At 41.1% G+C, this 25,860-nt stretch overlaps 1 protein-coding gene across 1 annotated transcript in view; it reads right to left on the bottom strand.

Moving 5' to 3' along the window:
* Positions 1 to 4,065: 4,065 nt before the first annotated feature.
* Positions 4,066 to 25,860, bottom strand: part of Xpr1 (xenotropic and polytropic retrovirus receptor 1) — a 144,506-nt gene continuing 122,711 nt past the window's right edge. The window contains exons 12-15 of the mRNA XM_050135156.1: positions 22,051 to 22,217; positions 18,530 to 18,669; positions 13,148 to 13,369; positions 4,066 to 11,662 (exon numbers count right to left, since the gene is read on the bottom strand). Coding sequence (XP_049991113.1) covers positions 11,602 to 11,662; positions 13,148 to 13,369; positions 18,530 to 18,669; positions 22,051 to 22,217 — 590 coding nt within the window. The 3' untranslated portion in view covers positions 4,066 to 11,601. The remainder of the gene's footprint in view (positions 11,663 to 13,147; positions 13,370 to 18,529; positions 18,670 to 22,050; positions 22,218 to 25,860) is intronic.

Genomic DNA, 25,860 nt, shown 5'->3' with positions numbered 1-25,860 from the left:
AAAAAAAAAAAAAAAAAAAAGGAAAGGAAGGAAGGAAGGAAAGGAAAGAAAGAAAGAAACTAAAATGGACACGAACTGCAGTAATAGCCCATGACTGTAGCTGGTACATCATTTAACAAAGCAACAACAGTTGCATCTCCAATGAGTTATGACTTCCTTGGTCACATGCTCTGTCTAAGTTGGTTCAATCCGTAACAACTCCTGCCAATATTCCACGAGCTGGCACACCTCGCCTTGCACTTCCATCATGGATCATGTAGGATCCACAGTGGTGGAGGACTCTGCCCTAATTCTTCCAGCATCCTTAGCGCCACGCTGCAGCACTACAGGGATAGTAGGCCTAGAAGACACAAGTCCAGCCCAGTCCTAGCTTTATTTCCCCGAATTCTGAACCCAAAGCTCTATGATTTCCCTGTCTTTAGTTCTAGTATGCAGCCAGCAGCAGTTGTAATAGACTTTGTTGTTTAAGGGTCTCTATGTCCTCTGTGGCCACCACTCCTAGGGAGGTGAGCACTCCCTAGCATGGGGATTCTTAACAGTCTTAGTGCTTCCGGGAGCACCTGTTGCTACTTCCACAAGGTTCTTGTTCACTCTTTAGCATTTACAGACCAAGACTGTTACAGACTTTCCCTAAGCACCTTGACGCGTATCATGTATCTTACAAGTATCGTGTATTCTTTCAAGAACGCCACAGTAACACCTGGTGTTTGCACCTGCTACTTGGGCTGGTTCCCTATATCAGAGAGCGTAGCGGTTAGCACTGTGGTTGTAGCTGCCGTTGTTGCCTCTTCATCCACCATACCTGGCTGCTGGAGGCAGCCTGTGCTGGGCAAACTGTCTCATTCCTAGCACAGCCTAATACATGGCAAGAAAGAAAGGTGCCCTGCTTAGTTTGGGGGAAGATAACTGCCCACCCCAGGGGTGGATTTGATCTTCTGCACCTGCATTATTTGAACAGGGATGCTTTCTAGAAACTTTTTCTGGCTTTAAATACTTCCAGAAGTTCATTAGCACCAAATTTGGCTTTCTGTCATTTTGTTTTTTTTTCTATTTATTTATTTATTTATTTATTTATTTATTTATTTATTTATTATGTATACAATATTCTTTCTGCATGTATGCCTGAAGGCCAGAAGAGGGTACCAGACCCCATTACAGATGGTTGTGAGCCACCATGTGGTTGCTGGGAATTGAACTCAGGACCTTCGGAAGAGCAGGCAATGCTCTTAACCGCTGAGCCATCTCTCCAGCCCCACTTTGTTTTTTCTTCAAGAATTGAGACTTATCCCATGCTTTTTCAGACCCAGGCCAGCTGGCCTTGGTGAGTTCCCAATAGAACATCCCCATTGTCTCAGTGTGTGGGTGCACCCCTCGCAGTCCTGAGTTCCTTGCTCGTGCTCTCTCTCCTTCTGCTCCTGATTTGGACCTTGAGATTTCTGTCCGGTGCTCCAATGTGGGCTCACCTTACTAGACCTGGATGGAGGTGGGTGGTCCCTGGACTTCCCACAGGGCAGAGAACCCTGATTGCTCTTCGGGCTGATGAGGGAGGGGGGCTTGATTAGGGGGAGGGGGAGGGAAATGGGAGGCGGTGGCGGGGAGGAGGTAGAAATCTTTAATAAATAAATAAATGAAAAAAAAAAAGAATTTAGACTTGATGCAATTCTTGCACATTGCCTTTGAGTAGCCCAGAAAGACCTTTCTCTTTGCTCCTCTTGGCTGTTCTCTCACTTGATGGACACTCTTGATATGTTGGCTTAAGTCACTAAGATCTGTCAAAGCCTTGCCTACTTCATATCTATGGGTCTTGTTCCATCAAAGGGCTCAGGAAAGCCACTAGGGCTCCAAGTTCATCTCAAGGTCATGACTGAATCAAGTCATCCTTTAAAGTCGCTGGTGAACAATCCCATGAGACCCAGTCAACTGGGCATCTAACGCTGCTTTCCTCACACCCATTTCCCTCAGTGGCACCTGTCCCTCCTCCATAGTCCTCCAGTTGGTGATCTCCATGGAAACCTCCATTGGTGATGGTCAAATCTCTCTAATGGTAAGTCAATCCATTGGGACTGATCCCCCTCAGAGTGTCTCAGGTTCTGCAATCTGTGTCTTAAGGGCGGATATGTGGTGACATTGCTCAGCTTGTGTGTCCATGGCACTCAGACTGAACCCATCTGTCTGCATCCCCTACAAACCAGCCTGAGAGACTCTTTCAAGCTTTTCCCTGATTCCAGGAATTCTAGTGCCGAATAAGCTCTGATTCCCATGGTCTCTCACACTGAACCATTCTTAAAAACTGCCACCCAGCTGAGTGGTGGTAGTAGCACATTCCTTTAATCCCAGCAGAGACGGACGGATCTCTGTGAGTTCGAGGCCAGCCTGTACTAAAGAGCTAGTTCCAGGACAGTCAGGGCGGTTACACAGAGAAACCTTGTCTCAAAAATCAAACAAAACAAAAAGAACTTGTCCCCCAGCACGTCCCACAGGTCACCTTCCTCTTCCTGCTTGCAGGGTGGGTGGGGCCGGGGTCCTGGATTTTCCCTGTCTTTGTCTTGAAGATCACACCCGAGGGGCATCTTTGTTACCTGGCTCCTTTCATAGATCCTAGGTTAGGGGGTCCCAGGAAGGGTTCATTAATGTGGATCTGATTTGTGTTTACCCTTCTGTCTCCTAGCTGTGAGAAGTGGGAAGCCAACACCTCCATCTCATCTACTAGTCTCTCTTCTATGAAATTTCCCCAGTGATTCAGAGGCTTATGCAGAAGACTCTAGGCACATGTCACTTTTCTGTTGCCGTTCCTTCCTTAAGCACAGAGTCTCAGTCTGGACAGCCACCTCAACCTCAGGAGTAGTTCTTACCTCTTAGGCCACCTCTGCAGCCACCTGCTGATACCCTCGTCTCTAGTGTGCTGTTCTCAGATGGAAATATCTGCTCCAGATCTTCGGTTGTTCTCAGGGCATCTCCGTACTAACAAGGTGGACCCCGCTAACCAGGCAGTTTTACCACTTCATACCCTATGGGAGACTGCCATTCAGAAGCCTCCTGCAGATCCATCCCCTTTGCTCTCAGTGTGTAACAGCAGCCCCACGCTTCCTAATGGCCAGGGCCAGTTGCCCTGCCAAAACGTCAGCCACTCTTGGTCTCTGGTCATTGAGAACTTAGAATTTTCCAGCTCTAGGACCCAATGAGCTCAGAGTTAGAGGGTACAGTACCATATCTGAGCCTTTGATTCAAAGCATGTATTACATCCTAAAAGAGATCCCTTATGCTCACAACGCATGTTTGGATCTGGCACTACAGGTATATTCTCATTGTATTAATTAGTCCAAAGCTCATTTAACCTGCAATCTTCTAGATGGTGCCTCTGTGCTACCATCAGTGAGTGTCAGAACCATGGGGTACATCCCCCATAATATTCCTCTTGTGCTGCAAAGCTGGTTTTTGGGCCTATGGTGATATTATATGGAGTACTATGCCAGTAGATCAAATGCTTTCAAAGCCGTACCCAGGCTGGTTGGACCTTGGTGATAAGATTTATAAATCTTTTTCTATAGACTCTGCATGCTGTTGACCCATGAATAGCTTGTCTCCTCTTTACATCCAAGTGTTTGACAGACACTTTGACCTGCTGTTACTGAGCCAATGTGAGTGGCCAGTGACAGAGGCTTCCTGACATCTATGGGCTAAGTCACTGGATACTTGTCTGTTTTGTTGTCTATGATGGATGCTGTTTTATGGGAGCTAACATGTGATTGTAAGACTCTACTTCAGTGGTTCTCAACCTGTGGGTTGCAATCCCTGGGGTCGGAATGGGGTTGAAGGATGCTTTCACAGGGGTGGCCTAAAAGCATCAGAAAACACTGATATTTACACTACAACTTCTTCTTGTTTGTTTGCTTTTAGAGACAGGGTTTCTCTTTGTAACAGTCCTAGTGGTCCTGGAACTAGCTCTGTAGACCAGACTGGCCTCGAACTCACAGAGATCTTCCTGCTTCTGTCTCCTAAGTGCTGGGATTAAAGATGTGCGCCACCACCACCCGGCTACAACTTCTAACAGTAGCAAAATTACAGTTATGAAGTAGTAAAGAAATAATTTTATGGTCAGGGTCAGAACAGCATGGGGAACTGTATTCAAGGGTTGCCACATTAGGAAGGCTGAGAACCACTGACTTAGTTGTTCATGATCCAAGGAGCTAGGATGATGGGCACTCACAGTCCCTAAAAACTGCCTGGGACAGTGGCTCTGAGTTCATTGTCTCACATCAGTAAGGACTAACGATGCAGACACTGAGCGGGAGTCAGCTTTATCAAGGAGAATTACGGAAAAGTGAAAAGCTGAGGAGACAGGTGGTAAACTCCTAGAGAAGGGTTTTCAATAGAACAAAGTTTGAACTCCTTGTCTGGCATTTCCAAGGCTGAGGTCATTGTTAAGAGATTGGACAGTTGATGTTTTTCTGTGATACATCTCTTCCCTCATCCCAGAATGAAGCAAGCTCAAACTTTAGTCCCTGCCCTTTCGTTCCTGGGCCTCTCCTCTATTTAAATTGCTGGCTTCTCCATGGCCAATTCTGGTCAGCTAGTCACTGGTTCTGTCCCAATTCAAGGTATTACTTTATTGGGCGATCTCAGGTATCAGAACGTGATCAAAATATCCCACAACAATTAGCTCTCCGGGCTACCATGAGCCAAGACCATGGAGGGTTATGCTCTTTGTCTGTCTGCCCTGGCTCAAGGTAGATCACACACTGTTCGGTGCACACACCCACCTCTGACTTGTGCTTTGCACCACCATGGGGCTTTTAGCCTGTCTTTTCATTGTCATGCTAAAACTAAGCACTGTGGTCTCTGACTGGATTTCCTTAGCTGTCCAGAGTGTAGTGTTTTTGGTGCCTGAACTTGCAATGTCTGTAGGGAGATGGTAATTGGAGCATCTTGACTGCCATCTTGTTCTGTTCCACACTTTGTTTTTTAAGGGATGAAAAGTACCCAGGATAGGCTTTAATGATTGCCCCAGTGATTTGGGAGAGAAAAATCCAGCTTATTCCGGTGCAAACACCCAGGAGCCTTGGTCATTTTGCTAATGGTTTCATAAAAGTAACTTTTACCATGTCAGGTTCATAAAGTTAACAAAACCAACTTCAGTGAAAGCCAAGTAATGTTGACTGAGTACATGGCAGGGACTCAATAAATGTGTAAATTTTTAAAAATATAAGAACTAAACAATGCCTTTAAGGGGGAAAGTGGGAAGTCAGAAAGGATAAACTAATATTTTCATAACCTTTGAAAAAGGTTTAATTAAAAAAAAATCAGAAAGATACAGATGCTGAAAGTCCAAGGATTTTGGATGTGCTGGTAAAAAGAGCCACTGGGCTTCTGGGATTATGTAGGATTACAGATTTATCTGCTCTGGGTCTTAATTAAAATTAAAACTGCCACTGGCTCACATGTAACTGCAGTGCTGTGTACTTGGCAAGCATGAAGGCCACAGGCACACAAATGATGGGCTACAGGAAAGGGGTGGCTCTGATGGCTCATGTCACTTCCAGCCTAGCCCGCTAGCTAGGAAACCCCATCACCATAAAGTTCTCCGCCTGCAGAGAAACAGGAGATGGAGAGGCAGCAACAACATGAAGGTACCGGCTCTACCACTCAGTCAGCAGACCGTTTCCTCTTTTCATCTCGGGGCCAGTGAGTTTTCTAACTTCCCCTAGTCAGACATCAGTGCTACTCTACCCAGGACCCAGCAGGAAGAGCTGCGTTCCCCACCTTGGGCATGAGCTGTGAGGCAACAAGGGTGTTGCTGTCCAGCATCCAGTTACACACAGCGTCTCATTTAATAGCTGAGATTCTTTGTGTAAGAAAAGATAAAACTTGCTGGATCAATTCCACTGTTTTAGAGCCATACCTTGAAAAAAAAAAAAGCCATTTAAGATTATTTGAGTTTTGGGGGCAGGGTCTCTCTCTCTCTCTCTCTCTCTCTCTCTCTCTCTCTCTCTCTCTCTCTCTCTCCCAGGTGGCCTGGAACTCACTATTCAGCCAGGGACTGCCTCAAACTCATAGCAATTCTCCTGCCTTAGCCTCCAAGTACTGGAGATTATAGGCATAGACGACTATGCCTGCCTTTTTAAAAAATTGTTTTTGAATTTGACAAATTCTGTTTTTCTAATTCACCATTGTAAGCTGTTTGTGTTGGGCCCATATACTTATTAGTACTAAGGGAAATAATGATCAAGAATCCAAGACCCCCAGAGAGAAAGGCACACAGTGACACAAAGCACTCCCCAGACACAAGTCAGCAAACTACTGGAAAACAGAGCTTATAGTAACGAAAAAGGCCAGTGTTTTGAAACCAATCACTTATTTTCTTTTAAAAACACATAAGCACATTAACCATCTAGAAACTATATAACAGTACCACATTGTGCATTTAACCTACTTATCCAGAAGGGAACTCCACAGGTCATAAGAATTCTACCCACAGAAGAAGGAAAAAGGAGACAGCTAATAGCATAGTCACAGATACGACGTGAGTCCAAGCAAGCACTGATTCTTTGACGTCACCTTTTCCATTCACCAGAGTGGAGAGTAGGGAAGAAAGCAAGGGAGCAAATGGGGCAAGAGTCACCCACAGAGGACTAATCACAATCCATAGTTACTCTTGACAACTATAGCTCAGAAGTCACAGGACAGCATCATCTGACAACACGGTGTGGCGGGGTGGAGGGGTGTGTGTAACACAGCAGAGAGGACTTGAAAGAGAAATAACAAGTTTCACCCTATTCCGTCCTACTCTTCACTGGTACAAGCTCCTGTGCTAACCCAGTCTTCACAATGGGATAAAGCTTCATGGGTTTTGTTCTTTTTGCAGATGAAACAGGAGTGGTTTACAATTTTACCGTAACAGTTCAAACAATAACAATATCATAAAAACTCCTTCTCCCTGTCCAGAGCACACTAGTCTTGCTAAGGATGTTGGGAGAAGTGTAGGCAAGAACTTCAGGAATAACATTTGAAACAGGGAGGCAGGACCCTGCCCTTTCTCACAGGTCCACAGCTGTCCAGCAGTGCTGCTAGCTGCCCTCTGACTCGTGGTGGCTCACATGGATAGGCGCCAGGTAGAAATTAAGTTCAGAGGTATACAAGATGAGAATCAATAGACACCGAATCCAAGGCAAACAATAGGTCATTTGATTGTCCTCCTAGGTGGATGGCACCATACAAAAACAAAACAAAACAAAACAAAACTGAAGCTGGCATTGGTTTAATAAAATAAACCAAAGGTCTGCTACAAGGAAACACATTCAGTTGTAAATTGATAGGATTCTCCCCACTTCAGGGAAAACTCATCTTGTCCCCCTCACTTCCTCATCCACCATAAGAAAATACATTCTGAAAGTTGCTTCCGGGGGCAGCTCAGTATCGGCTTTGAAAGCATGTGAGAAAGGCATCAGGGATCACACCCATCAGTACCTCTTCTCCATCAGGAAAATGTTTGTACTGTCTGACTTCAGCTCTCTCAAATCTAAGGAGATGCTTTTGCTTTTTGCTACTATTCATTGAACAGAGTGTGGTTAATGCGGGCTACAAGGCTGATTTGTCACACGGCACGCCACAAATGGATGCTACAACAGAACCAGCTCTGCCCCACACAACCACATGTTCTGTATAAACTTGAAATAGGCAAGTTGGGAGCTTTAGGATTTAATATCGTGACGGATAGCAGAACCGCAGAAATTCATGTTGAAGCAAATGACCAGCAAAAACCAATAGACCAAGTAGAAAACAGATCACCGTTTTCAAAATTCAATCTAAATTTCGATTTTCACCTGGTCAATAATGACACTGGTTTATTAAAGTATGGTTTCTGTAGTCGAGGGAGATCAAGATTCTACATGATCAACTTTTAGTCTAAGTTACCTTAATTTTAGACACCAGAGTACACTGTTTATAGTAAGATGTTTCTATTAAGAGGGAGGCAAATTTTATTAGACTAGTAAAAAATGACAACCTAAAACATATCGATGAAATAGTTTCATCACTTCAGAGAATCCCAGGGGTTTACTATGTCATAGACAGTGTTATTCTAAATTCTTTCCTTAGAATAAGAAATCTCTGTAGTTACTCCTCAGAAAATTGAATTTAGGTATAAAAACTATTCTTAAATGATGCAGTGAGAGGAAATGGAGGCACAGAGGGATGGAAAGGTCATGTGATTTACCTAGTGCCCTGTTTCTGCTGCCAAGGCCCAAGTCCTCTCTGTCATCTCCAACTCAGTGCTAAGGTGCGTCTGTGTGGCTCAGTTCCACTCTTGCCTTGCGCTAGGTCCATCTATTGAGAAACTAGGGAGCCATGTTGGGAAGATACCACCTGTGAACTGAGTCTGCTGAAACAGCAGCGCTCTCATTCGGAATGCTGGGAGTCGCGGCTAGCAAGTCGGGCCTGCTCTAAGAGTTCGTCCAGATTCTTGCTGAGTTACTGGCATTCTTTCACACTGTGTCCCCGAACCTCAGAAGTCTTCTAATAATAGGGTGCTGGAGACAAAAAGCCAACATGACACACGTGACTATTGGATGACTTCATCTCTGATCATGCCTTTGTCTCTGTATGAGAGGACATTATCAACGATCCATTGTCACGCCATGGCAGCTTCTGCTATAGGCATTCATTTGTTAAGAACAAACCGCTAATAGCTCTTTGTACTCCTTTGCTTCCTACATTGTATAAAATGGAAAACAGACTTTATTCTTTATTTCATTCCTTTTGAGAGTATTTTAAGCACTGTTAAAAATGGAGTCCTTTTCAAACAAAACTAAAATTAAGGACTAGTCTGTAACATGACTGTGGTGTGGATTCACTTCTAAGATTTCCATCAGGAGTTTCAGGGTACAGGATTATGCAACTGAACAATAGCAGGACACACTGCTGACAGTGCTTAGGCCAGATGGCATCAAGGAGAGAAAAATGCACATCGCCTTTTCGAAAGGAAAAACTGAAATGCACACTTGGTTTCCCAAATTCGTTGGATGAAGTAATCTCTTTAGAGCCAGGGAGATGAAGCTGGAGTGTGTAAGAAAGTACTGGGCATCTGCCGTGGTAAGCTGGAGAGCATGTAAGCCTTACTTTGAGTAGGCAACAGGACAAACACCAAAAATGAATACACTCTATCTCTGCATTATTTATGAAAGAAATAATACTGATTAGGGCCTGGATCCTAACAGGTGGAGAAAGACCAAGCTGGCCACATGTTAACTGACGTGACTGACGTGAAAACATCAAGGAGTTGGAACGGTGGAAGTCAACTGTGTGAGTTTCTGCACGTCACACAGACTGACTACCAGAGAAAGAAGCTGCCAATTCATGTGGCTCTGGATACACAGTCCCACTGACTTTATTGTACAAGAAATCATAAGTCACTGGACTTTTCTATAGAGTCTTAGTACTTGCTGATGTTACCTCAGAGACCAGTGAGATCGATCACCTGCTTTAAAGTATAAAAACCTAGGTTAGGAAAAAAAAAATTCTAAATAGAAATAATGCAACCTTTAATTTACAAAGGGTCTCTAAATTGTTACCACTGATTATTATAAAGTATACAATTTATTTAAAATTTGCTTTTTAAAAATAAATGTTTCTTCTTTAGTTTTGGGGCAAGGGACATGCTTGGCATAACAAAAAGCAAGAGAACCTACAACACTGTATGTACTTGCGGGGATATGAATGTATGTGTTAAAATCTCAATTCTGAAAGAAGAAAAAAAATTGGAACTCTGTCAGAATAAAAATGAAAGAAACCCTTTCTAGAAGGAAGTTGATGAGTTAATAGGTGGAATTTTAGTAGTGCAGGAACTTTAACAAGGGACGGTTATGATGCACAGGCAGGGCTCATGACAAAAGGAAGCTTAAAGGGCAGCAGCCAACTTTTAAAACAAAGCAAGTGTTGATGGCCGTCTTCCTAGTCATTAGTTCTCTGTCTGAAGTTAATGTGGAAAAGGCATAAGTGAATGGATTCTGATGGCTCTCCTAGATCCCAGGGGTGGGGGCACTAAAGCTGACCTTACCTTTTCCTAGTATTTATATTAATTTTATTAAAGAGTGGTTCTCCTCCCCACCCATGCTGAGAGAAAACCCAAGGTCTCAAGAATGCTAAGCAATCACTGCTATCAATGATCTATACCCCTAGTCCTGAAGAATAGTAAATTTGATACCATTTCAAGAAAGTCAAATGTATGTTTTTAGGTTTCTCTAGAGAATTTAGGAAGATGGGATGAGATAAAGAAATAAAAATGTATATTTATAGCCTGAAATTTCTAAGAAATATAGTTTTAAAAGTATGGCCAGGTTTAGAGGCCCCAAATTAAAAAGGGTTCTATCATGGGAGGTCATAAAATCCAACATTCACTTTTTAATACTGCTGGCCTTAAAAATGGCTGCCAAGGTCTTCTCTGTCAATGTAATTTGAAGGATGAAGGATTTGTTCTACATGCTCAAAAGTACAGCCCCCACCAAAGACTTTTAGTTTGATCAAATTCTGGGTAAAGTAGATGAGACAAGAAGGGGAATTATTTAATAAGGGTGTGAAGAGTGAAATTAGGCCTGCCTTTCTATTCAGCCAGGAGAACTCAGACTCGCTTCACCTACATGCAGAAGCAGATGGCAGAACTTCATTATTGGGACTGGTAAATGGGCGAGTGTATCCTGCACCTGTTCCTAAAGACACAAGTATCAGAGCCTTTGCTCTGAATGTCTACCAGTGGGAAGCAAGTGGATGCCAGGTCATGACAGTGACACTTGGGACTCTAGAGCAGCAACTTAAAATTTAGCAATAAAACTTTGGCTTAAAATTAAACGAAAGAGGAAAAGTACAAACTGGTACAAACTGTTTCCTGGAAAAGGTATGTGGGCTTGACCCTCCCAAATACCATCTACCCTTAGTTCCTCCTGCCTCCCTTCATAGGAGTAGTATCATTCACGTATGGTTAAGTTTCATAAATAATGAGAAGACCATATGTAACGAATACATCATATTCCCTGCCCACCCAAAACCCTCCCCAAATGAGAAAACCCACATCAAATTAAAAAGTAGCTTCGTGGAGGAGGGTGCTGTTCCAAGCTGCACTTTCCCTGCAAGTGCTGCCAGTGGCTCTATGCTGGCTAGGAGGGAAGGGAAAAAACTCTCCACAGAAACTGACAGAAAATTTAAAAACCAGTGTCCGGTTTCAAACAGTCAAAACCGGGCTAGGCAGAAGCTGAGTTACGTCCATGCCGTCCATCAGAGGCCTCCTTCCAATGCCTGTTCTTCATCCTGATGGGCATCTGTGTCTTTGTGATTGTAAACAATCCATAAGATATTAGGTTTTTGTTCCTTAAAACATCCTCTGATTGGCAAAATGAAGTTTTTGTTTTAAAAATAGAAAATGAAGATTAAACCAGAAGAAAAGAAAAGAAACACAGTGAGCTTGCTCGAGTCCATAGGACCCGATCTGAAGAGCCCGGGAACGTGTTCTGTTTTCTCCTGTTCTCAGCTGGAAAAAGGTGCTGGAGGTTGCGTTGGTCAAGGGAAGAATTGTAGAGTAGGAAACCACGGATGTTAATCGAGACTTCAGAGAATTCAAGTGTTAGCTTCGTCGTCTGTATCTTCTATCAATACCTTAGTGTCTCGAGTCTTGGATCTAGGGTAATCAGAGGAAATAAACATGTAACAGTGCTCATCCTAAACAGGAACTATCTACTGCAGAAGGTGGACAAGCAGGAACAACAGTGGGTTATGTTTAAACATCAGAGTAGCCCTCAAAAACAAAGACAGGAGTTTGAGTACCGGCTACCCAATACAATGCAGGTGCCTCAGTTAAACGGTTACCACTGCTGATTGCCAATTGGCACAAAATGATCGGTTTCTTAGGACTCTGTGCAGAGACTCTTGTACTGTGTGAAATGGGATGAAGTAACATGAAAATGTCCTGCAACTCGTTCGCCCAAGTGTGAAGGTAGTGTCTGTGAAAGGAGACGGTTACTCCCATGTAGCAGATGGGGAAGCTGGCATTCAGAAGGCTGATGATGTACCACAGCTGCTTGAATCATAGCGTCAGAACTCAGAATCAGGTCTCTAGGTTCCCCACACTTTCTGTACCATAAACCTCTACCTTTGGTTGCCATTTGTTTCCCGGTAAACACCTGAAGTCAACATAATCCGGGGCCTAAGAGCCCCATTTCTGAAACAAAGTGTGTTTAGACTGCCCTCTGCTGGTAGCTCTGAAACCTTCACAGCAAGGAGCTCTAGGCCACCAACATTTCCTTCAGCTCTGAGGCCCCTCTCTTACCTACTCAGTCCCCCAAGTCCCAGTCTGCAAAGCCTTCCTTAGCAGAAGCCTGGCTGACTTCCCTGCTGACTTCTGCTTCTTTGCTCTTCCTTCTGCCCAAGACTCAGCTTCCTGCTTCCTCTCTTCTCTCCCCTTTCCAGTCTCTAGCTAAAGCTTGGCAGGACTTAGTCTACTTTTCCTGTGCTCAGCAGCTCCTTCTGCTCCTGTCCTTCATGTCCCTTCTAGTCCGACGTTAAGATCCCAATCCAGGTCTTTACTGCCCCAACTTCCTACCACATTGTGCAGTGTCATTAAAATCTCCTTCCACATCACTCCTCGGGAAGAACATGCTTCTTTCTTGTCTACAAGATGAAGCTTGCAGTTTTCAGTCTCGTTATTGGTTTTGTTTTTTTGAGTCAGGTCTAGTCTTGAGCTTGCCATGCAGCCAAGGATAAGCATGAACTGATCCTCCTGCTTCCACTGTCTAAATGCCTGGCCTGTCTTTGACAGTTCAAGTGAGTGCTCCCAATTATATTTTCTCACTTCAGTTCTGGACACATGCTTTTCCTTTCTACCCTTCATTTCCACTCATAGTATTACCTAAACACCCCCTATCTTTAGAAAACTGCTCAGCTTCAGTCTCCTTCATTCCAGTCTGCTATCTGTTCTAAATTTCATTACCCAGGACACATTCCAGAAGTTGATCATATGGAGTGGCTGGTTACAACTACTGCCTGGAGAGGATGCATGGCCGAGTATCAGCAACTTCATCTGGTTCAGTCTAGGGCTTGTTAGCTAATGTTACGTGATCTTAAAGACCAAAGAAGTACTCTACTCAGAAGTGGTGGCTATACGTACTGGGACGCGAGGCGAGGCCGGCGCAGGGATATGCTCTGGTTGTACTTCCATGACCGATTCTTCTGGCGGTTTCGCACCCCATCTTCCTGGTCCATCATCTGCTCAAGGAGTGTCTGATCATCTGCATTCAGGGGGGCCACAGAGATGTCCCGCACGGCACGAAATTCACCACAGTTATTCAGATGCTCGTTCTCCAGGCGGAAGAAGTTCCATACAAATCGCCTAAGCAAAATGGGGTGGATGCATTCAAGTGAAGATCTGAAAATATTACCTCCTGTAAACTTTCAGGAGATTCAAGTTCCTACTCACTGACAGGCCAGAATATTAAAATCAGAGGGCTAGGGAGATGATGATTCAGTTAGTGAAGCACTTGTCTCACCAGCACAAGAACGTGAGTGTGGAAACCTAGAACCCATGCAACAAGCCAGGCACGGTAATGCACATTCAGAACTCCAGCAAGGGCAAGATGGGAAGCAGAGACAGGTGGATCTGTACTGGACCAGAAGAGCCAGCCCAGCCTACTTCCAGGTTGATTTGAGACCCTGTCTCAAACAAAAGGTGGAATGGAAAACATAGATTCTGAGAAGCCGAGTGAGGACAGGGCTCTTCTGGGAGATAAAAGATAAGTACAGAGGATCAAAGGCAAGACTTCAAAACAGCATAATCTGGGAGCTTCAACTCTAGAAGACTGTCTACGTTCTAATCGTGGCTCCACCACTACTAGCTATAAAGACGATGGATGAGTTTCTCTGCCTATGCTTCTCTGTTACCAGGAAATGGTGTAACACTGAAATGTCACCCTGGCTATGCAGGCCGAGGGACAGTGATAGAAGTAGAATTGGTACTGCAGAGTACTTGGTATATAATTCTTATTACAGATTATTTAAAAATGGATTAGGTTGAGGGTCAGTGAGAATGCTCAGCAGGTAAAGGTGCTTGAGGACAAGCCTGCTAAACTGAGTTTGATGCTGGACTTCCACAAGGCGGCAGGAGAGAACTGACTACTGAGTTTCACTCTGCCCTCTACACTCACAGTGAGAATGGCATGTTTAGGCTTATACTCACATGCATATGCATAAGTAGTTTTTAAAAGTGGCCCAATTCCTGTGTTGGGAACAAATACAAGGGTTGAAAGGAAGAACAGAGAGAAAGGAGAGCAGAGACAGTCAAGTGCAGGGAGTAGTTACTTTGGAGGGCTTGGGCCTCACATATAGATGTTTAGGGAAATGAAGAGGGGGCGATGGTCCAGAGGGGTCAGTGGCACCCACAAACAAGCACACTTTGTCCAGAGGCCTCATTTGCCTTTCAGGGCTAGCTTTGTTTCTAATCCTATGTTATTTATCAGGCTATGTTTGTCCTTCCTGGCTCACAAGAACACCACACACCTTTCTAAAAGTGTCTTTTTATCTTCTCTTTTGTGCAAACTATCTTCATGGATGAAGAGTTGAAGGGAGGGAGGCCTTCACTTTTCCCCAGCACATTTAAGACATGCTTTTTGACTTTCACTGTTACTGTTGAGGAGTTATCTGTCAGTCCAACTGCCACTTATTTCTCTAAGGTTACTTAAAAATGAAGTAAATGTAGGCCAGTGAGATGGCTCAGCAGGTGCCTGCTGCCAAGCCAAAGGATTCGAGTGCCGTCACTGGGACCCAAATGAAGGAGAGAGCCAATTTCTATAAGCTGTCCTCTGACCTCCACATGTGCATGACACACACGCATCCACACACACACACACATGTACACAAGATAATCATAAGTATGTAATTCAAAACAAGCATATCACATACACCTCAAAGTTTGCATGTTAGTATATAGCTTGGCTAGTATACAAAAATACACTGCATATCCGATATCCTGAAGTATGAAATATATTACTACCCTGAATGTCACCTCTAGGGCTCCTTACCAACACTTAGAGAGCTTATGTGCTACTCCTATTTAGCTCGGTAACCTCCCTGTAACTGATTCTGCATAATGAATGTGACAGGCGGCAAGATTTATTTTCTATATAGTCAGCTGACTCATGTTTTATTTATTTTAAAAAATTTCTTATTTTATTTTAAAATACTTTGACTTCTTTTTTTATCTTTAAGCCCTTTTATTCTTATATTCTTCTTTTTAAAATTTATTTTAAATGCATTGGTGTTTTGCCATGGGTATTGGGTCCCTGGTATTGGAGTTACAGACAGGTGTGAGTTGCCATGTGGGTATTGGAATTGAACCCAGGTCCTCTTGAAGAGCAGTCAGTGCTCTTAGCCACTGGAGCCATCTCTCCAGCTCTGACACATGTGTTATGTCCTCTCTTCACTGTTAGGCAGCTATATTTATCAGCAGGTGGTGTCATGATTATGGATCTGTCTCTAGATGCCCCACTCTGTTCCAGGGGAGCCTCTTGTCTAACCCCTTACTAACACGGTGCACAGCCTTGTTCTCTCTGTATGACCAGTCTTCAACTTAGAACATTACTCTAGTTCTTTTTAGAATAGTCTTGGTTATTCTTTGTGTTCCTATATAAATTACAAAGCTATTAGGCATGTTTGGCATATAGGTGTAATCCCAGCACTTGGGAGGGAGGCAGCAGGGAACTGGAAGCCAGCCTAGGTAACTTAAGTGATACTCCATCTGAAACACACACACACGCACACACGCACACACTTGCGTCACTATAGAATTGGCTTGTCAACTTTCACCCATACACCAATCTCTCCTTAGATTGACATCTGGGTGTTTTAATGTACTTGGCATTATTAAAGGACATGGATTAAGTTCTTTAGAACCCTCCTCACTGTACTACCCACACTTGCAGCATTATGACAGTAAATATAACTGTCGACAGCAGACATCACTCTGGCCACATTGTGTTTATGTACTTTATGATCTTACATTGTTTTTTTAATTTTTTTTTCAGAAACAAGTATCAATTTTTAAGTTTCTGAAATTTTTGTTTGTTTGGTTTTGAAATAGGCTTTGGCTATGTTGCCCAGCCTGACCTCCAACAGTCTTCCTGCCTCAGCCTTTAAATCAGCTACAACTAGTTGGGCGGAGGTGGTGCACGCCTTTAATCCCAGTACTTGGGAGGCAGAGGCAGGCAGGTCTCTGTGAGTTCAAGGCCAGTTTGGTCTACAAAGTGAGTTTCAGGACAGGCTCCAAAGCTACACAGAAAGACTGTCTTAAAAAACAAACAAACAAAAAAAAAAACAAACAATAACAAAAAACAAAAAGACAAAAACAAACCCCCAAACAAACAAAAAAAAAACAAACCAAAACCACCAACAAAAAACAGCTACAACTATAAATTACATACTCCTTTGCTCAACCAGGTATTGTTAACAATGGCAGTTCCCACATGTCACAGGCTCCTCCCTCTTATTCTCTTATTGAGTTAAATGACATGAATTAATTTTTGAACATGTGATAGTCTGAATAAGAATGGCCCCCATAGGTTCATATATTTGACTGCTTGGTCCCTAATTGGTGGACCTGTTTAAGAAGAATTAGGAGGAATGGCCTTGTAGAAAAGGTATGTCACTGGGGATAGGCTTTGAGGTTTTCAAAGCCTATGAGCAGAACCAGTCTTAATTTCTCTGCTCACTGCTTGCAGATCAAGATATAGCTCTTAGTTACTGCTTTTGTACCATGCCTGCCTGCTGCCATGCTTCCTGCCAGGCTGATCACATACTGACCCTCTGAAACGAAGCTCCAATTGAATGCTTCCTCTTATCAGTTGCATGGGCCATGGTATCTCTTCACAGTAACAGAACAGTAACTAAGACCAATATTAAACCTTAATTCACAGAATGATCCTAAATTTTGAAGTATTAACCTTTTCAGATGCTACTGAACTCAATGGCTAATGCTGTGTTCAGGTTTTCTGCAACTATGCAGCAAGGCAACAGTGAGGCACAGGGATATCCTTGGAGGTTCAGATGACCGTCATGCTGGCCTCATAGTCCTTATTTGTCCCTTTCTTTTAAAGTGTTTTGTAAAAAACAAAAATTTTGACTTCAAATATTAGAATTTCTGGATCTGGAGTTTTCTTCATGAAAACTATTTTGATATTGATTTAAATGTTGATGTTTTTGAAAGATACAGATTTCTCAGATTTTCTATTTTCTTATTGATTATGATATTTTGAGGAATTTGACTATCTCATTTAATGGCACTTACATCTCTTTAAAAACTTTCAGAACTTCCTCCTGTTCAGAGATGGGATGCAGAGCGTTGCGTACGCTGGTCAAACTCTGCCTCTTAACCACATCCTAGCCTTCTTTAGGGTTTGTCCTTCCTCCCTTTTTCTCTGGATTAGTCTTATGTAAGCACTTCATCAATTATTATTCTTTTAAAAATTCTGTTTTTAATATTTTCCACTGCGCATCTGTTTTCTATCCTGATAATTTCTAGTCTATATGTTTCTTTCTTTTAGGTTTGATTTGAAGCTTTAATTTTTTTCTAATTTCTTAAGTTTTCTACTTTTCTAATACATTTATTTTTGATTTTTTGCAGTGGCTTTTTAGTTGCATTTTTACTTTTTTGCTACTACTTTCAATTTCAGTCTATTAAAATATCTTAACATTTTGTTACAATTTTAACTTTGACTCCAAGGCATTAGACATCACAATGGTTTGAGTCTGAAATGTCCCCAAAGGCACATGTGCTGCGTCTTTCCAGTATTACTTTGAAGGCTGTGGAACATGTAGGAGTTGGGGCCCTGGCCAGAGAAGATCCCTGGGATCTCTGAAATTTACATTTGCCCCTAGTTCTGACCTCCACCTTCTGGTTCCTGGTGCACTGTGATGGACAAGTCTTCGGCACATGCTACGTCACCATGCCTTGTCCTGCCACCCCTGCCATAAATTCAGGTTTCTCTGAAACCGTCCTTTCCACGCTGTGCCTGTTGGTTCTCTTTCACAGTCAACAGTGACAGCACAAACATGTTTTGGTTCATTTCTAAACAATTGCCATTTTTAAACCTATAATTTTTTTATTTTTAATAATAATAATTATAATTATTATTTTTGAGACAGAGTCTCATATGTATCTCTGGCTGGTCTAGAACTCTATATACAAACTAGGCTGGCCCTGAACTCACAAGAATATACTTGCTTCTGCCTCCTGAGTGCTTGGATTAAAGTGTGCACTACCCCATGCCCAAACAAAGTTTTTATTACATCTAATTGTCGTCTTTGTTTTTGTGTGGACGTGAAGGCCATAGCTCATGTGTGGAGGTCAAGGACAACTTTCTTCTACTATCTGGGTCCCAGAACTGAACTCAGATCATCAGACAGGGTAGTAGTAAGTACCTTACCTGCTGAGTCAGCTTGCTGGCCCAGTACTGGGCATCTTTTAAAAGAATCCTTGATAAATTTTCGATAGTTTGCTTACCGGAAAACCTCAAGGGGGGCAAAGACAGTAGCAATGATGTCCCCAACATGAGGCTGGAAAGTCGTAGCAGTAATAGAGATTTGGATAGTCCAAGCAAAGCGCAGTATCACATCTTCTATGATGGCACAGTAGTAATAAGCCTAAGAAATACAAGCAAATAGTGTATATTTCTCAACACTCTTCTTACAAAGTACCCCCACATCAGCTGTTGAGACTCACAGATAGCCCACCAACAGATAAATGGGGAAACATTACATAGATTTTAGTTTCTCTAAATAGTGCAAAAATTTAAGATGATGATGTAGTACTGAGTTTCAGAAATCAGTTAACAAATACAGTTAATGTCCACACTGTACATGAGCCTCTCTTGTAAATTAAATGAGATTGTATTCTAGGAGAAGCATGGGAAGATGATGACTAAGTCACTAGTACTAAAGGATATTAGCAGATTTATTAATTGTACAATTTGTATTTAAAATTTCAAATTTCTTTATCCCATATGTAATACAAGTTTTGTCTTGTTTTTTTATGTTGATAAACCAAATGATAAATATTTCACTAACACGGCTGAAAATAAGAGATAGTATTCAACTAATTCAGTTTAACTACCCGAAAGTCTTAAAAATACAAACTGCCAATAGATCCCAAAACTCATGGATTTGTTTATTACTAAGCAAAATTTGCACTTCAAAATGTATTTAAAGGTTGTGTCATTTTGGTAACTAGAACTGCTATGTAGTAAGCTGTATTAATTTACTTTACTTTAAAAGGTATTGCTCTTTTATTTGCTGGCAAGTGTGTATGTGTACTGTGCCTCTGGAAACCAGAAGAGGAACTGGAGGTACAGGTGGTTGGGAGTGGCCATGAGTGTTGGGAACTGAATGTAGGTCCTCTCCACGATCAGTAAGTGTTCTTATGCCCTGTGCCACCTTCCCAGGCCTGTTTAATTTTTAACAAAGCGTATGAGTCACCATCAGAGGACTATTAACAGGAACTGACAATCGATCCCTGTACTTCTTCTCTTCTATTCCCCAGAGACAGACATTTGTAACTATCCATTCCATTATCCACTAACTGATTAGTTGTTTTTTTTTTTTTTTTTTTTTTTTTTTTTTTTTTTTTTTTTTTTTTTTTTTTTTTTTTTTTTTTTTTTTTTTTTTTTTTGTGGAGACAGGGTTTCTCTGTAGCTTTGGAGCCAGTCCTGGAACTAGCTTTTGTAGACCAGGCTGGCCTTGAACTCACAGAGATCTGCCTGCCTCGGCCTCCCGAGTGCTGGGATTAAAGGCGTGCGCCACCACACGGCCTGGCTAACTGATTAGTTTTTAAATTAAAATTTTAAGCAAGCACACAATAAGCAATAAGCTTCAGTAGGGTATTTTCAGCCTTTAATTGTATTCACCCCTGCCCCATCTCTTTGCCCCATCTCCCCCTTCCCCTCAACAATAGCTCCACTTTTATTTGCATGTCACACGTGTGCCATCATTCCCATCTCCCGCCTTCCTTTAAGGTCTTTTTTTAACCTTCTCACGGTCCCCTTTCCAGTTTCATAAAACACCCCCCACAATGTAGGTTCCCCACATGTGAGAAAGCAGGCAGAATTCTTATGAAGACTGTGACAGGATTTTATAATGAAGGTTCACTGGACTTCACAAATAGTTTCCTCACTTTTTCCTTATAAATTTGCAACTAAAATTTAAGAAAATTTATACTTTATTTTTTATAGCATTAAAATATATAACAAACTAATCGAAAGATTCTACCCACTAATTTCATTACAAAGGAAACAGTAAATCAGAACCCATTTAAATCGAAAACAGCCTAACATTTATGTAAAGATACAATGAACTGAAGCAATCAGCGTAAGTAACAAATATGTGCAGAGTTCACCAAACACCACACGCAGTAATAAAAAACACACACATGGTGAACATAAAAGTAGCTTTAACTGAATTCATGACTATTCCGATTACTGGTCCTCTTTTCTTTTTTAAAATGGCATTAGGGATTAATCTGTATATTGCTCCTGCTAGTGCTTTACCAGCATGCTACTGCCTGGCCCCAACCCGTTCATTTTCCTTTTAATTAAGAATTATAAAAAATGTTTAATGACTTAGTCACAAACTTCTCTGTTCTCTACTCCATACTATACAATCACACACTTTTCAAAATATAGATTTGATGTAATGGCAACATTTGGGTATTGAATTATATGTTATCCATAACAGAACTTTAGGCCTGAGAATATATCAAGGGCTAATGTAGTCTACACCCCTTCAGTCTGGCTGACTGAACAGCTTAGTTAGTAATACAGCTGGGATTGTAATACACATACCCAGATTCCCAGCTCATTGTTCAATTTTTTCAAGGTCTAATCACTCATGGTACCAAAGCATCTGTATAAAGACAATTTAAAAAAAAATTTATTTATTTATTTATTTATTTATTTATTTATTTATTTATTATGTATACAATATTCTGTGTGTATGTCTGCAGGCCAGAAGAGGGCATCAGACCCCATTACAGATGGTTGTGAGCCACCATGTGGTTGCTGGGAATTGAACTCAGGACCTTTGGAAGAGCAGGCAATGCTCTTAACCTCTGAGCCATCTCTCCAGTCCCTAAAGACAATTTTTTTATTTGAAATTCAGCTTCTCATTCCCTTTATTCTAATATGCCGGTAAAACACTAAAATGATTCCTATAGAACTCTTCTCCCAGTTGGGCTGGCACTAACAAGTACTCATTGCATAGACAAAAGGATCTGAGAACTTTGGCAGTCTTTTCCCCATGGGTGTTCATAAAGTTGCTTTTTTAGTATGCAGCTACTCATTTGGTGCACACCAAGTCTACAAGAATTATTCTGAGCAGTGAGGAACATGAACACCCAAGCACCAGATATGTTAAGAAAATAGAGGCTTCTCAGCAAGTCGCCCTCTCCACTAGTTAGGACATAGCATTGCCATTTGCTTATCTGCTTACATTCCCACAGCATCTACCACATGGCAAACATGATAAATTTTTTTGTGGACTGGGTTGGTATCTTGGACTTTTTTTTTTTTTTTTTTTTTGAGACAGGCTTTCTCTGTGTTACCATCTTAGCTGTCTTGAAACTCATCTGTAGACCAGGCTTGGCTTGAACTCACAGAGATCCACCTGCCTTTGCCTCCCAAGTGCTGGGATTAATCCCCAGACAGGGTTTCTCTGTGTTATTGTCCTAGTTGTCCTGAAATTGCTCTTGTAGACCAGGTGGGCCTCGAACTCACAGAGATCGTCTGCTTCTGCCTCCCAAGTGCTGGGATTAAAGGCGTGTGCCACCATTGCCCAGTTGAAGACACCTTTGAAAAGGCTTGGGGTAGGAAAGTGTGCTATGCTTAAAAAATTACAAGTCATTAATTATTTTTTAAATCATTTTTAGGTTATTATAATTAGAACTTTGAGTCAATATTGCTGTATGATCTAACTACTGATATAGCTAAGTTTTTTTTAAACTCTTTCCCTTAAGTGTGAACATTCCATACATACCTTTTGGGGGTATACGATTTCTTCCCGGAGAAAAGTGTTTTCTCCTGCGTTCTTATCAAAGAGACCCCAGTCCATCTTGAGATCCCAAATGAGGGTATAGCAGGAGCTGATGACATAGAAGACAATCCACAGGTAAAAGAACACCTCAGTGTCTGAGTGCCGTCGTTCTGCAGGAAGAGGAGAAGCAAAAAGGACAAGATAAAGTGACTAAACTGAACCAAAAAACAGATGCTTTATAGTGTCCCATAAGAGAAATCCAACTTTTAAAACAAACATCCTTAGCAAAAGTATCACCTAACAAAGGTTAGTAATAAATACGACTTCTCTGAGGTCCAAAATTATACAAATGTTTATTAAGGAGTAAGGATCTATAATGAATCTATAACATCTCAATGTACTCTTTGGATTTTATAAACATGTCATTTAAACTTCTGCCATTAGGTGGCAGCTTAGGGTAAAAGATAGAAAAATGAAATCTTGGGTTGTTTTTGATTTAGAGCATTTCCTTCACACACTTTGATCTCGTCAATCTTACTGTGAAGAGAATCAGGCAATTCCAGAAAAAAAAAAAAAAAAGCCCCAGAACCCAACAGACTGATGAGGTATTCGCCCTTTATGTTTATGAGAATGAGTTTCCCTCAAGCCACAGAGCTTGATTAGTTTTGCTTCTTTCATAGGGACATTACTAATATAAAGGCCCAACCTATCTTTATACTGATAAACAATACTTTTGGTTTTATTCTGAGAACACCATAAAGCACATTAAAACAGAATAAAATAATTTGTAAACATAGTTAATCAATTTGATCTTATTTGGTCTTAAGAGCCTCGTTTGTTCTCTGAAATTCTCCTTCAGTAAGTTCCAGAGTTCCCATGACACTGAGAGATAACAATCTGGTACGGAACTGTCGGGGAGAAAGAATGGTGCCTGTGATCTAGTTTCAAAATCCTTTAAGGTTTGGCCAGTTTCTCAGACTGTAGCATGCACTCTCCACAATTTGTCCTACTAAAATAAACAAGTATTTATTAATCACTTTAAAGTTATTAATGTGCTGAATACAGTATGATCCAAAGGTAATTAACAATCTACTGAGTGACAGACATTTGCTACAAGAGTAAACTTGACTTCAAATGAAGTACAAGGAACTGAAAAAACATCAAGGAGAATGGGAGTTTCCCACAGAAGGAAACGAGCATCAGTAGCATTTGTGATATTTCTAGAAAGTGAAATAAACAGTATTGCAAAAGTCAGGTGGATGAAGTGAGGTCATTCAAGGCTGAAGACCCCCCCCCCCCCAGACAGGGTTTCTCTGTGTTATTGTCCTAGTTTTCCTGAAATTGCACTTGTAGACCAGGTTGGCCTCGAACTCACAGAGATCCGTCTGCCTCTGCCTCCCGAGTGCTGGGATTAAAGGCATGTGCCACCATTGCCCAGTTGAAGACACCTTTGAAAAGGTTTGGGGTAGGAAAGTGTGCTATGCTTAAAAAATTACAAGTCATCTACATCTAGGGCAGAGGACACAGAACATAAGACAGTTTGTAACAACCTGGAATGACATTGGAAAAGATATGTAGGACTTGACTGCAGAATGGCTTCCTGGGCCTTAGGATCAGCTCTGTATTTTAGAAAACTAAATGCTTAGACATTTACTAACACCAGAATTGCATAGTTAGAAAAAAAAATCTGATACCTTAAAGGTCCAGGATAGCCAGAATTAGTATCTATCAGCTCATGAGATACATACTGTTTGCTGAAACAATCATTATTAAACATTAAGTCACATAGACATAATTAGCAATATTAAAGTAATAAACACCTGGGATTCATCACTTCAAATCCTAAATGCTAAACCTTGTTCTTTTCTACCCTTCCGAGATTGTATACATTCTTTCTGCATGATGAAAACACTGCACATCTTTTCTCAACTCTACATTCAACATTAGGAGCCTAAAATTAGGTCTGACAGAAAAATTTACATCATAGAAATCAACAAACACTAAAACCAGTGTCCCCAATCTCTACTCACCAAGAGCTAGCTGTTTAGTGAATAAACCCTTGTTTAGCTTCTTTTAGACAGGCAGGAGGAAGGAAAGGCAAGTGATTCTGATCGACCCATCCAAAAAAAGAGCAGAAAAGCTCTGCTTGGACAGAAACTAATTTTCAGGTTTAAATTATAGTCATAAAAGTTCTCTTTTTCAAAAGCATACTGATCTGAATATTTACATTAGAACACTAAATAGGAATTTTAAGTGTCTAACACATTATTAATTATCTAGGTATACTTGGATTTGTTCAGAGGTCAGGCAACTAGTAGTAGTTATCTGTTTCATGAATGCATTAAAACATGCTCACAATTCATCTATCAAGGTTTCCAAAAAGTAAAGCAAATTCAGGAATGGAATGAAACCCACTCTTCATATTTCAAAAACAAGATGAACATAGAGATTAAAAGATAAACAACTTGTTAATAAATATAATAGTAACTTATCAAATAAAATGTTTATGATAAGCCTTATACTCTACAAATATTACTTCAATTTTTCCAATAATAATCTATTAATTAGTTTGCTAGTGAGGATTTGCACACAGACTAACAGGTAGGTCACAAATTGGTGCTTATCAAGTGAGTATAGGTACTACTGAGTCTTTTACTGAAAGCTGATGTTTTTTATTAATTTCTGAAGAAATAATCAAATATGCATTATTGTCAAAGGAAAAGGAATTAACAGTGAAACAAAATACAGTGTGCTAATTTTCCTGCATTTTTATATTTTATTTTGTCTTCATAGTACAATCCTTAAAGCTGGTACAATGGTTCAGGTACCTCCCTCTTTCTAAGTTCAATTATTCTATGGAGTTTCTATGAGACACACATGGAGATTTTACTGACCTTTAAGATAAACAAATATTCTTACATAAGATTTCAAAATAAATGATATTTTACTTCACAGACTTCAATGATGAACATGTACTAAATTTTGGTCTCATTTTTGATCTTTAACACATCCCAAATAAAAAATGTTTCTCCCTTAAATCTTCCTCCTTCATTGATATTCAGGGACACACAAGACGGGTTTTATCACTTTAGGCAAGCAATTATACCATATTCTCTCTTGGCTTACACTGGTAGTCCACTTTAATAATGGCGAGAATCACAGAAAATCAAGTCATTGCTATTCTACCAGGAGTCTCTCTCTTACTCATCTGCCACATTAGAAGCAGAATATATGGAATAAATCTGTGGAAATGACATCCATTGAATTTAAAATAAAAATAAATTTTGTAAGAGTTGCATGCCCACAGCCATGAGAGGAATGAAAAGTGAAGTAAGAGTCAGAGGAAATGATAGGCAGAAAACCAGAACATCACCCAGCACTCCATCTCTGTTAGGAAGGGTGCTTTAGAGTGAAGGAAAGGAGTCGTCTTTCATCCAGAGAGTCCTACTCCCTTAATTACCACTTTTTACACTAAAACTAGATAAAAAATGAAATAGAGAGGGCACTGTTTTCAAGTTCAAACCTTGGAGTAAACTGAATTATGCTTGAACTTAGCATGTAATATTCTGCATTTATTCCTATAGCTTCCAAACCAAATCACTGAACTACGAGATTAATATCGTTCTCTCAGAAAAATTCAGAAATCTGAATAAACACACAGATAATCTGCAACATATAACGTAAAAGCCATATGCACTCAGAAAAAATTATAGTTTACATTTTGACTAGTTATATGTTTCATGATAGTCTCATGACAGGGAGCAGCAGTGGGCACAGCTCCAGCAGTCATGAGTTCATAACTTCAAGCAGCGG

This window comes from Alexandromys fortis, unplaced genomic scaffold (assembly GCF_014885135.2).
Source record: "Alexandromys fortis isolate MF-2015 unplaced genomic scaffold, M_Fortis_MF-2015_v1.1 scaffold_21, whole genome shotgun sequence".
NCBI lineage: Eukaryota > Metazoa > Chordata > Mammalia > Rodentia > Cricetidae > Alexandromys > Alexandromys fortis.
Note: the sequence above shows the minus strand (reverse complement) of the source record. Positions and strands in the feature narration are given on the sequence as shown.